The sequence below is a fragment of the Sphaerodactylus townsendi genome, unplaced genomic scaffold (assembly GCF_021028975.2).
Source record: "Sphaerodactylus townsendi isolate TG3544 unplaced genomic scaffold, MPM_Stown_v2.3 scaffold_759, whole genome shotgun sequence".
NCBI classification, from domain to species: Eukaryota; Metazoa; Chordata; class Lepidosauria; order Squamata; family Sphaerodactylidae; genus Sphaerodactylus; species Sphaerodactylus townsendi.
The window spans coordinates 1-12,356 of record NW_025950978.1 but is presented as its reverse complement, the minus strand read 5'-3'; the positions used below and the strand labels follow the sequence as shown (position 1 = coordinate 12,356).

The 12,356-nt window shown below is 47.2% G+C and overlaps 1 protein-coding gene across 1 annotated transcript; it reads left to right on the top strand.

Annotated features, from left to right (window-relative positions):
* Positions 1-180: 180 nt before the first annotated feature.
* Positions 181-11,986, top strand: LOC125425551 (coiled-coil domain-containing protein 62-like; the record flags this gene model as incomplete). The annotated part of the gene is made up of 6 exons (XM_048483137.1): positions 181-373; positions 3,075-3,241; positions 6,125-6,226; positions 7,534-7,705; positions 9,659-9,760; positions 11,892-11,986. Coding segments are annotated over 6 exons (831 nt in total), but the record flags the coding sequence as incomplete, so codon positions are not given.
* Positions 11,987-12,356: the final 370 nt, after the last annotated feature.

Below are 12,356 nucleotides of genomic sequence, written 5' to 3'. Positions count from 1 at the left end.
GGGGGGGGGGTATTTTCCACCCCCACATGATGAACTCTGTGCATGTGTGCCCACAGAAAGGGCTCTGAGTGCCACCTCTGGCACCCGTGCCATAGGTTCGCCACCACTGCTCTATTCTGTAAGATCATTCTGTTTCCCAATCTGACAGAGCTGCCTTATGTGTTCCTCCCCACCCTGTAGAATTTCCACTCTGAACCAGAGAGCATCACTATTCAGAAGCAGAGGAAAGAACTGCAGCTGTTAATTGTGGAGCTGAAAGACCGTGATAAAGAGCTGAACGAAATGGTTGCTGTGCATCAGAGGCAGCTGCTGGCTTGGGAGGGAGATCGTCAAGAAATCCTGACTTTGGCTGAACGATGTAACAGGACAGAAAGTGAGTGCAATCCAGACTGAGGAATCAAGAAGAAGAGTTTGGATTTATACCCCCCCCCCTTCTCTCCTGTAAGGAGACTCAAAGGGGCTTACAACCTCCTTTCCCTTCCCTCCCCCAACAAACACCCTGTGTGGTGGATGGGGCTGAGAGAGCTCCAAAGAACTGTGAGTAGCCCAAGGTGCACAGATAAGCCTGGTCTACCAGATAAGCCTCCCCAGCTCAAGTGGCAGAGCGGGGAATCAAACTCGGTTCTCCAGATTAGAGTGCACCTGCTCTTAAGCACTATGCCACTGCTGCTGGAATGCTATAGTATTGTAGATTTAGGGTTTTGAGGCAGAAAATCACATGTCTAATTCTATCCAGTGAGCATGGTAGTGGCAAGATTGGATGCCAAGACTTTCTGGTCCAAGATTAGTCATTGCGGGACCTTGGTGAATTCCGCAGGGTCTGTAAGACTGAGTTGTTCCACCGGGCCTTTGAGTGTCCAGTCGCTGAGTGGCGCCCCCTTCCCCTCCCCCTCTCCCTCCTCCCTTACTCCCTTACTTTTTTGCACATACCATCTGATGCACTTTACCATCTTATTACCCTCCCAGAGAGGAACCTGGCCTCCCCCTTTTCTTCTTTTCTTTTTACTAGGGTGATCTTAACTGAATTGGATTATAGGGCACCTTATGGTGATATTAACCGCTGTTTTTAAGTAGCTTTTAATGGATTTTAATATTATATTGTTGTTATCGATTTAATCAATTGTACATGTGAATGTTGTATACCGCCCAGAGCCCCCAGGGGATAGGGCAGTTTATAAATCGAAACAATAAAATAAATAATAAATAATTGTCTTTTAATAGATGACATGATAAACCATGGTTTACAAACCCTGGTTTGATCAAACCCAACTTAGATGTGGTGTCTAAATGCAGGTGGCCCAATAACTCAGGGTTTGTTGCTTGGCACCAAACTGGATTTCAAACTAAGGTTTGTGACTGGTTTCTTAACAACACTGTGTACTAGTACAGACAAGCGGTTGGCTGAAATGTTTAAAGAGTCTTCGGTGATCAGAAAGTTCCGCAGGGCCTGCAAAACTGTTCTGTTCCGCCTATCGTTCCATTGAGGCCTGGTGGTTTTTCATCTATCCTGTGGGTACATGCCAGTCCAGTGCAGGTGTGAAGTTGTGATTGTCGCCTTCATTTATCAGTCTACCTTCTGATCCTCCCACAGCGGGTTGCTTCAGTTAGTAGTATTTATTACATTTATTAAATAATTTTTAATTTTTAATTAGACTTTTAATTATAATCAAACTAATGATATTATAAAATTCAGACTGCTACTCAGCTTTTAATGTTACGGTTCTACGCACGCTGACACAGTTTTATTGTGTTGTTGTTTGATTTGTAAATCACCCTGAGCCAGTTCTGGGAGGGGCAATTAAGAAATCTGAGAGAGAGATGGGTGGGTGGGTGGATGGGATGGATGCATGGATGCATGGATGGATGGATGCATCGATGGGTGGGTGGGTGGATGGATGGATGGATGGATGGATGGATGGATGGATGGATGGATGGATGGATGGATGGATGGATGGATGGATGGATGGATGGATGGATGGATGGATGGATGGATGGATGGATGGATGGATGGATGGATGGGTGGGTGGGTGGATGGGCGGGCGGGCGGGCGGACGGACGGACGGACGGACGGACGGACGGACGGACGGACGGACGGACGGACTATTGTGGTGGGTGAAGTCCAGGTAGTCTCTGGGCATAGCTGCACAAATGGTGGTTGATAACAGAATGGAGCTTTCATCTGAATTGGAACGCCATGGCAATGCTGGAATGTTGTGGGTGACAGCAAATGTAGAATCTTTTGAAAGAGAGAGCTACCATGCTTTCTTAAAGGACCGATATCAAACAGAAGAGATTGCTCCCTTCAGCAACTGTGGTCCATTTTAGCACTAGAATAACTTTATATAATGTGTGTCCTTGTGTGTGAACCACTGGGTAAAAGGACCTTGTGTTCCAGTAACCCATTTGCAAATGACTAAACTGTGCAGCTGAGAGAGAAGGAAAAATGGCAGGTAAAAAAGTCTGGAAGAGAAGGAAGGTGGTATGCCATGATATAGCCTGAGCTCATTAATTCTTTGGAGCTGTGTCAGGGTTGGTACTTGGAAGGGAGATTAGCAAGGAAGGCTGTGCAGAGGAAGGCAATGGCAAACCATCTCTCTTTCTCTCTTGTTGGCAAACCACCTCTGCTTCTCCCTTGCTGGGGTCACCATAAGTCGGCTGTGACAACACTTTGCACCAGGGGTGTCCAGCTCTGGCGCTTCAGATGTTCCTGGACTACAATTCCCATCAGCCCCTGCTGGCATGTCAATTGGCCATGCCAGCAGGGGATGATGGGAATTGAAGTCCAGGAACATCTGAAGCGCCAGAGTTGGACACCCCTGCTTTACACACAGCAGTCTAGAGAACTGTGGATCCTTTTTAATGGTGGTGCTTTCTCCAGGTCAAGAAGCATAAGCCTTTTTTATTGTCATTGTGCACGCACAACGAAATTTACAAGAAGCCACTGCAGAGAAGCAGATCTGTGGAATCCAACCCAGTTGTCTTTTAAAAAATGTTTGACATCTCTGCTTCTCATGGTGGCTCTTTTACACCATTTGAGGTCCATCCAAGTTTAAGTCACTGCTCTTTTCCCTCAGACGAGTTGCACAAAAGGAACGAGATAATAATGACATTGACCAAAAGAGTGAAGTTTCTTGAGTCTCAGGAGAACGACAAGAAGAGAAATCTGGAGACGACCCAGAGAGAGCTGCAGGAGCAATCTCGGAAAGCATCCAACATGTCACTTCACTGCCAGGCTGTTGAGGTAGGTTTTGACTTGTGGGCCCTGGTTCCAAATTCCTCCTTGTAGTCGTGACCGCGAGGTCAGCGCAAGAACGAGACGAGACGCGGTGATAACATCTGGTGGAGAGCGCCAGCAGCGGGAGCGCGGGTGTCCGTGTTCCTAGCGGCTCTGCCGCGTGCTGGTTCCTGGCACCTTTTATTATGATTCTGGCGGGGGCGTGTAGAAGGGCGGAACGGGGGGAATTCCGGGAGAGCGGGAGACGGAGAGATCATCATGTGATGCATGATCTCACCTGGCTGCTACGTGCGGAGAGGAGCATCAGCGTCTGGGCCTAATCCTCACCTGGGGGCAAGACCATTGTCCCTTTGTCCGGGACGCCCGGTGGTTGTGAGCCAGGTGGTTCATGACCCGCGACTCATCGGGGGGTGAGGAGCGGGGGAGCGGTGCGACCAGAAGGCCGTAGGAGCGCCGGTGTGCCAGCGCTCTACTTACGGCGCTGCTGGGTCAGCAGCTCATCCCTACACCTCCTCTAGATCTGAATGTGCCCGAGGAGGAAATCACATGCTCACCTTCTTAATCATCGCCTGGGCTTCCTCCATGCCAGTTACAAGTGGGCCATGACTGTTTGTATGTTATGCTTCTCCCAAAAAGGAAGGCTGCTTGAAGAAACTTGCCTCTCTTTCCTTGCCCTATTCTCCATTCACCTGCCCTTCCCAAGAGAGAAGGGCCACGTTTTGTCTGGCTCATCCCGCACATGCGGAATAATGCACTTCCAAACTGCTTTCAGCGCTCTTTGAAGCTGTGCGGAATGGCAAAATCCACTTGCAAACAGTGGTGAAAGTGGCTTGGAAACGCATTATTTTGCGTGTGCGGAAGGGGCCTCTGTTTCAGGCATATTTTCTCAGAGCTCCAGGCCTAAGTGCTGGTCAGATTCAAGCAGCTTTTTGAAGGATTTGCCAGTTCCTTGCCACTTCCCTACGGGTAAAATTCAGAGCTGAAATTTGCAAGGAGAGGTATAAGCTCATGTGTCCCTCGCCCCTTGATTAATCTTTCAGTGATCTCTCCAGTCCTACTGTTGAAGTGACAAGAAGTACTTCTGTAGAGGGAGAAGAGGCTAAAAGACTGTGTGCGTGTGTGTGTGGAGAGGGAGTCCTGACCAACAGTGTAAACAGAAAAGAGAGAGTTCCAGCTAGAACTCATCTGTTTAATGCCCAAGCATAATTTTTCCAAGTCCCAAACAAACTTGCAATTTACCCACCCTTATCTATGGTCTCTTTTGCTTGGGACGTCTAATTAATTGGCTTTTAAATTAAATCGCAAGAAATCCAACTGCAACCCAACTGCGACTTATTAACCTTCTCTTCAGATCCAGCAGTCAATTCAGAAACCTGAAACAAGCTCCAGTAAAAGTTTTCCTTAAATATACGCATCGAAAGGGTGGGAGAGCGACTGAAAAGCCCCCACCCCTTTCTTTTAGGCATTAATATCCCACCTCTGAAGCAGAAAATTTCTATTTGAAAAATGTAAAACAGTAGAGAAATCTGTTATCAACAAAAGGCTATTAGAACTGTCAGACCGCTTCCGCACGGCCACGCTGGGGGTTGGGTCGGTGTACATGATGCCGACCCAACCCCCCCCCCGCCCCCCCGGGACCGTCGTGCAACCGGGAAGACGGCGCCATGCTGTGCCGTCGCCCGATCAACTTACTGTCCCTGCGACCGTCTGGCGCGTTGCCGAGGCCAGGGGCGTGACCGCTCCAGAGTCGCATGGTGGGGGGGCATGTCCCCAGGCCTCGGCGACGCGCCGGATGGTCGGAGGGATGGTAAGTCGATTGGGCAAGGGTGGAGGGATGGCGCCTTCCAGCAGCTGCTGTTCGCATGGCAGCGGCTGGAAGCCACCGTTTTCCAAAAACCTCGCTCAGGGAGCGAGGTGGGGAAATGGCGGCTTCGTGCCGCTGGGGAGGAGCGAGGGCGGCACAGCTGCGCCCCCCATGCAAACAGCTCCCTCGGGATGGCGTTTTTGTCGTCCTGAGGGCGCTGTAAAAGGCCTGTGCGGAAAGGGCCTCAGTGTGGTCATCAGAATTTAGAAACAGCAGAAATGAAACGCAAATTTGAAACCAAATTTAAAAAACCCAAACCTTAGATAGATGATGGGCGAACTATACTTGAAATAAAACAAATCAAGTGCTAAATGCACTGGGCATCCAAGAGGAGAGCTCTCCAAAACTGTAGATGATGTCCTCCAAAGAAGTGGCCTCTGTGAATTCTGAGTAGCTAGGAGCTGACCTGAATTTATTTCTGGCTTTAAAAAGAAACAGAGGTTCTCTGCGTAAGAAAGATGCCTGCATGTCACGAATGATGTATCAATAGGCGCGGGAGAACTTGAGTCCAGTTCCAGCATGTTAAGATCATAATCGTGCTTATCGTACATGGGATTTTGCAGTGAAGCCCATAGTCGTATAACTTCTCTGTGGGCACAGGTTGTGCGGGGTTGTCATGCTCTTAGCAGTGGCGTAGGAGGTTAAGAGCTCGTGTATCTAATCTGGAGGAACTGGGTTTGATTCCCAGCTCTGCCACCCGAGCTGTGGAGGCTTATCTGGGGAATTCAGATTAGCCTGTGCACTCCCACACACGCCGGCTGGGTGACCTTGGGCTAGTCACAGCTTCTCGGAGCTCTCTCAGCCCCACCTACCTCACAGGGTGTTTGTTGTGAGGGGGGAAGGGCAAGGAGATTGTAAGCCCCTTTGAGTCTCCTGCAGGAGAGAAAGGGGGGATATAAATCCAAACTCTTCTTCTTCTTCTTAGCATGAATTCAGGCTTCTAATGTTTTTGTATGATTGGAAGGATAGGAAGGAAAAGCATCCCCCGGGGCTGGACTCTGATCCTTTTCCTTTCTGTGCGCCAGGAGAAGAACCAGGCTCTCAACTGCTCTGTGATGGAACTCTCTAACAAAGTTGGGCATCTGCAAGCCAGAGAGCAGGAGCTGCTGACTATGCTGAAGTTGAAGGTAATTTGATGCATCCCTCGGGAGCATCCTTGCTTTGCCGGCTTTGAGAGACGGAGGTGCCAGCCTGAAACACATCGTGGGAAAGGAAGAAACTGAATCCTCTCCTCCACCTTTGTATCCCAGGCCTCTAAAAGAAAAACAGCTGAGAGGAAGCAATCATTTTTTTTTTGCGGGGGGGGGGGGGGGGGGTTCAGCTGCCATTCTGTGCTTTTAATACCTGCCTTGGACCCAGTGTGGCACAGTGGTTAAGAGCAGGTGGATTCTAATCTGGAGAACTGTTTTTGATTCCCCACTCTTCCACCAGAGTGGTGGAGGCTTATCTGGTGAACCAGAGGTGTTTCTGCACTCCTACATTCCTGCTGGGTGACCGTGGGCCAGTCACAGTTCTCTCAGAACTCTCTCAGCCCCACCTACCTCACCAGGTGTCTGTTGTGGGGAGAGGAAAGGAAAGGAGTTCGTAAGCCGCCTTGAGCCTCCTTACAGGAGAGAAAGATGGGGTATAAATCCAAATAGCAGCTGCTGCTGCTGCTGCTGCAGCTCCTCCTCCTCCTCCTCCTCCTCCTCCTCCTCCTCCTCCCAGTTCTGTATTTCTGCTTGCTACCATTCCATTTAGTCTAGCGTACTTGTCCCTTACAAAGTTATAATGTCCCATCAGTCAGATGAGCACTGTCAGGGTCTGAGCTAGACATAAGAACTAGCCTGCTGGATCAGACCAGAGTCCATCTAGTCCAGCTCTCTGCTACTCGCAGTGGCCCACCAGGTGCCTTTGGGAGCTCACATGCAGGATGTGAAAGCAATGGCCTTCTGCGGCTGTTGCTCCCGAGAACCTGGTCTGCTAAGGCATTTGCAATCTTAGATCCAGGAGGATAAAGGTTGGTGGCCATACATCGACTTCTCCTCCATAAATCTGTCCAAGCCCCTTTTAAAGCTAAGCCCCTTTTAAAGCTACTGTGTAAAACAGTAGCTTTACAAAACAGCCCCTTTAAAAGCTACTGTAGACAACTGCTTGGAAATCAGAGGTTGTCTGGAATTTGTTTAAATGATCCTGTTCTGCCCTGGACATCCCCGCCACCTGCATCACCCTGATTGACAGCATAATCACAGCCAGGCAGGCTTTGCGGAACTCTCCCCGCTGTGTGTGTCTTCCTCTGAACACTGAAAAATTGGTCCAAATAGCAGTGCTGCTCTCCAGCTGGCAATGGCTGCTGTCAGAATCTAGAAGGAGTAGAGATAGGAGGCCAGGCTGCAAGAGGGCAAATGCTTTTTGTTTGTTTTCTTGATTTGGATTTTTTGCTTTTTCTGGATAGGATAAAGATATCCTTGAAGCGACCAATCAAATTACTGAATTTACCTGTAAATTCAAAATGTTAGAAAGTGCTCTGCGGTCAGCAAGGTTGGAGGAATCAAGCATCAGTAAGGAAAAGCAGGATTTTAAACTAAGGTTGAAAGAACTGATGTTGGAAGCTGGCAAGTTAAAAGGTAAGCAGCGTCAGGTGCTTAGAATTTGGCCCTGAATCTGAACTGTCCGGCAGCGGAGCTCTGAGCTCCTGTCCTTTTCCTGGAATTATACTAATGGGCTGTCCAGTGATTGGAGGCTGTTTAGTCTGCCTTTAAATAAACAACTGTAAAATGTGTTTAAACAGTGCCTATGATGCCGCCTTGTCACAGTGAGGGCTTCCAAGACAACTTGCAGCACGGTCAGAAAACATGTCACAATATTGAACCTTTTGAATAGCCATGAAAAACCAGTGTCGTTAATAACAGCCGTAAAAACCGGAAGCTGATAATAAAAATAAAACAGACTAAAAACAGACCTGTGAAGAAAAATAATCCAGATTTCAAAATAGGTTTTTGATCTGAAACAGTTAGCATTTAGGTGCTGTGTGGTTTCCGGGCTGTATGGCCGTGTTCTAGCAGCATTCTCTCCTGACGTTTCGCCTGCATCTGTGGCTGGCATCTTCAGAGGATCAGGAGAGAATGCTGCTAGAACACGGCCATACAGCCCGGAAACCACACAGCACCCAAGTGATTCCGGCCGTGAAAGCCTTCGACAATACAGTTAGCATTTAACTACGCAAAGAGAACAAGAAAAAGAAAAATCGTTTTGTATTGGAAGGGAAGGCTGTCTTTATTTTATTTTTTTCAGTATGTAGTTTTCATATCCATTGGTTTAATTTATATAGGATCTTTGCATCCTGCTTTTTGGTTGTAATCTCAAAGTGGCTTGCTGCTTTTGTAAAGCACCCCATTCCTAGTTAAGAAACTGGAGTGGAGTTTTTGGGAACATCCACATGCTCTTATCTTCTGATTGTCTGTTTTCCATGTCTTCCCCTGCTGTGATGTGGCCTTTCACAAACCCGGTTGGTTTTGATCTTTTGTAAAGATCCCAGTCAAGGCCTTCTGCAAGTGTCAACCCGCAAATGGGCAAAATCAACTACTGCCCATACACATCCCTTCTATTGTGGCCCTCCTCCTGCCTTGTGGATGGGCTTCCTGAGGCAGTCCGGAAGACTCCCACTTCCCTTCCTTCCTGCAAATGATGCAAAATTGATTTACTGAAGAGTGCTTTTCTATGCAGGCAATAGGATAGGACTGTTAGGGATTGCCGTATGTCCTTTGTATAGTTTGCTGAACATTGGATCCTAGTATGTAATTTTTCAATGTTCAGTGTGTCATGTTAACACTTCTGCTTTGTGTAATTTTAATGGCAATACAATGACCTATGATAAATAATGAACTATGGGTCAAATGTTAGCTCTGAAATTGCATTCCCAGTTCTTTATGCTATATGGCAGTGGTGGCGAACCTATGGCATGGGTGCCAGAGGTGGCACTCAGAGCCCTCTCTGTGGGCACGCGCAAAGAGTCACCCCCACCCCCACACACATCTAGGCTGGCCTGGGCCGCTGGACTCGATTATTAGCATTAAACCTAAGACCTAGTTTTGGGGAAGCAGTGTAGGTAACCCTGTTAAGCACTGTTAAACCCCACTGATTTTCATGCGAAGAACTAAAGTGCTATCCTTTACCTGGGAGTACGCTCGGTTGCTGGCAATGGGGCTTGCTTCTGAGTAAACCCTCCTAGGGTTGTGATTCACCTGTTGGAAGAGTTGCACGGTTGCTTCAAAGCAAAGCCACCGACTACCACCAAGCTTACTCCTGAGTAACGCGCTCCTCGGAGCCAACCGTTTTGTCTAAACTAAAACCTCAGTATTCAGGTTAAATTGCCGTGTTGGCACTTTGCAATAAATAAGTGGGTTTTGGGTTGCAGTTGGGCACTTGGCCTCAAAAAGGTTCGCCATCGCTGCTATATGGTTTGCTAAAACAAAGAAAATCCTGGCCGAAGGTGGGAGCTGTTGACCAATCTAAAGGTGTGGACATGTGTTTTTGTGGTCGGGGTTTTCATCTTAGCAACACTTCTCTTTGCTTTAAAGATGACCTCACTGAAAAAACAAGAGAGAACAATGAACAGAGGGAGGAAATCATACGACTCAAACAAGAAAATAATTATTTGAATAACGAGTTGATGTTTAGTGGTGAGTAAATCAAGAAAGAAAAGCTTTTTGAACTGGCTGTGGCTGTCATGGAAGAGGTCAAAAAGGGGATGCACCGACAGAAAATCAAAATAGAGAAGAAACAGTGGTGTTGTGGAGAAAAGACTTGTATATTATAATTTACTTGGAGATCCCTGTGTGTTTTTCACACTGCTTCTTCAGAGGAGCTAAAATAATATATGAAAAAACAGATGTAAAATTAATAAACATATAAATACACAAAATCAAAGGCAGCCAATTTGATGCAGACTGAACACAACAAAAAAGATTTTACAGGACTCATTATGGTGAAGAGGACACAATAAATCAGACTGAAAAACTAAGTTTTCTGGAGTGAGAAATCTCTGGTTATCATGAAAGCAAGCCTGGGAGAGCCACGCTTGGAGAGCCACACTTGTTTCAGTAAAACCTGGGTTCTTTTCTCCAATAACTCCAACGAGCTGAGGTCTCAACGATTTTTATTGAAAAACAGAAATCAAAGAAATAAAACTTAAATGCATGGAGGTTGCTCAACTGGTTACATTCCTTTTGGTTCTTTGTCCCCATTCCGGGAACCCATGGCCCAGAGATGCTTCCCTGACCACGTCTCAAGATGGAATTCAAAAACCTTTGTTTTCCCCTTCTCAGGAAAACTCTGTTCAGGCCACGAGGTAACTTAGGGCTTTGAAGTTTCATCCTGGCACCTCTGCATAGTTTCCTGTCCTCCCTCCAGGAGATCAAAAGGCAAAGATGCTTTTCACAGTCATATGTGACTTTGCTAGTTTTACAGTACTATTCCATCACACTGGTGTAAAGAGCTTTGGGAATATTTCAGATCAGCTTGTATCTAATTCTGTAAGGACTGTTCTCCCTAAACTTGTAGCATACTTTGACATCGCTCACCTGTGCACCATGAGGAGTAAAAACTTATGTTCCAAAACTGGAATATCATGATTGAAGATGAGCCTATCTGACTGTAATAAAAGAGTTTCGGTGCAGGCTACAACTTATGTATTTATTTACAAAATTTATATCCTGCATTTCCGCCACCACAAGGGCTGCCAAGGCACCTAACAATTTTAAAAATACAGGATAAAATCACATTGTTAAAGCCATTAAAATCACCCTCAAAATAAACTTAATGAAAACATAAGAACATAAGAACAAGCCAGCTGGATCAGACCAGAGTCCAGCTCTCTGCACTCGCAGTGGCCCACCAGGTGCCTTTGGGAGCTCACGTGCAGGAGGTGAAAGCATAAACAGCTAAAATATAGAAACTGCAGTTAAAACATTGCATATTCATTGCTTCTGTTTTTATTAAAAGTTCATAAGAGGTCAGCCAGCAGGCAGGGGTCAGTGTGTCCAACTTGGACTGCGTTCATATTGCCACTCTGCCCGGAGCTGTGCACTCTTTCAGCCTCACCTGGTTCACAGGGTTGTCGTGAGGATAAAAGACAGAAGAAATCATCCTGAATGCTCCCCTGGGCTGCTTGGAGGACAGACGTGTTTGAAATTGCTAGGCACCTCTCCTCCAAAAACTGTGATTTAAATCAGATACCTGTCTTGCCCTGGTGATTCACAAGACGCCGCCACAAGTTTTATCAAGCCATTAATGAGTTTGGCTTGTTTACTCCAAAACCAGCAATCGCTTTGACCAGTCAACTTGCCCAGCTGCCAGTCACTGACATAAACAAGCTGACTGGTGATGGATGAGCCCTTGAGCCGCCAGCTCTCATTAGTGAAATTGGCAGCCACGTTCAGGCTAAAGAGTGACACTTTTTGGCATCTCCCCAGCAATCGGAAAGCCGCCTTTGACCAGCCAAGCAGCAAAATTAGTGTATTGTTGAAGGCTTTCACGGCCGGATTCAACTGGTTGTTGTGGGTTTTCCAGGCTGTGTGGCCGTGGTCTGGTAGATCTTGTCCATGGACACAGTGTATAACAGACATCTCTCTGTGATACACCTCTGAAGATGCCAGCCACAGATGCAGGTGAAATGTTAGGAACAAGATCTACCAGACCACGGCCACACAGCCCGGAAAACCCACCACAACCAACAAAATTAGTGTTTAGCTCTTCAGCATCAATTGCTTCCTAGTTAATTTTCTGTTTTTAACTGATTCCTCCCCACAACAGTTGAGAGAGCAAATCGAAAAGATCACCTCCTTCAGTCTGCAAAATCCAAGCAACTAAGGACTGACACAGAGCTGAGCAATTTGCGACAGGTTTGACTCCAGTTTCTTGTGTGTGTGTTTTTTTCCCTTGGGAGGGTGCTTTTGTTTTGGACTTGGAGGTGGTTTATATCGAAAGGGAACACAATCAGCGGTGGACCAATGGCAGTCACAGTGCTGGACTTAAAGGAAAATGAGCATGCACGTGCATACACTAAACCATATTTGAGCTGTCCGTGCACAGATGTTTTGGAACCTGTTCAGACTCTTGTGGATCACTGGAAACTTTGGCCGTTTCCGCACGGGACATAAACGGCGCCCTGGGGATGGCAAAAACGCCGTCCCCAGGGAGCCGTTCGCACAGGCGGCGCTGCCAAAACGCAGCAGCGCCGACCTGGCTCCCCTCCCCCTTCCCCAGGGCAGTGTCAGG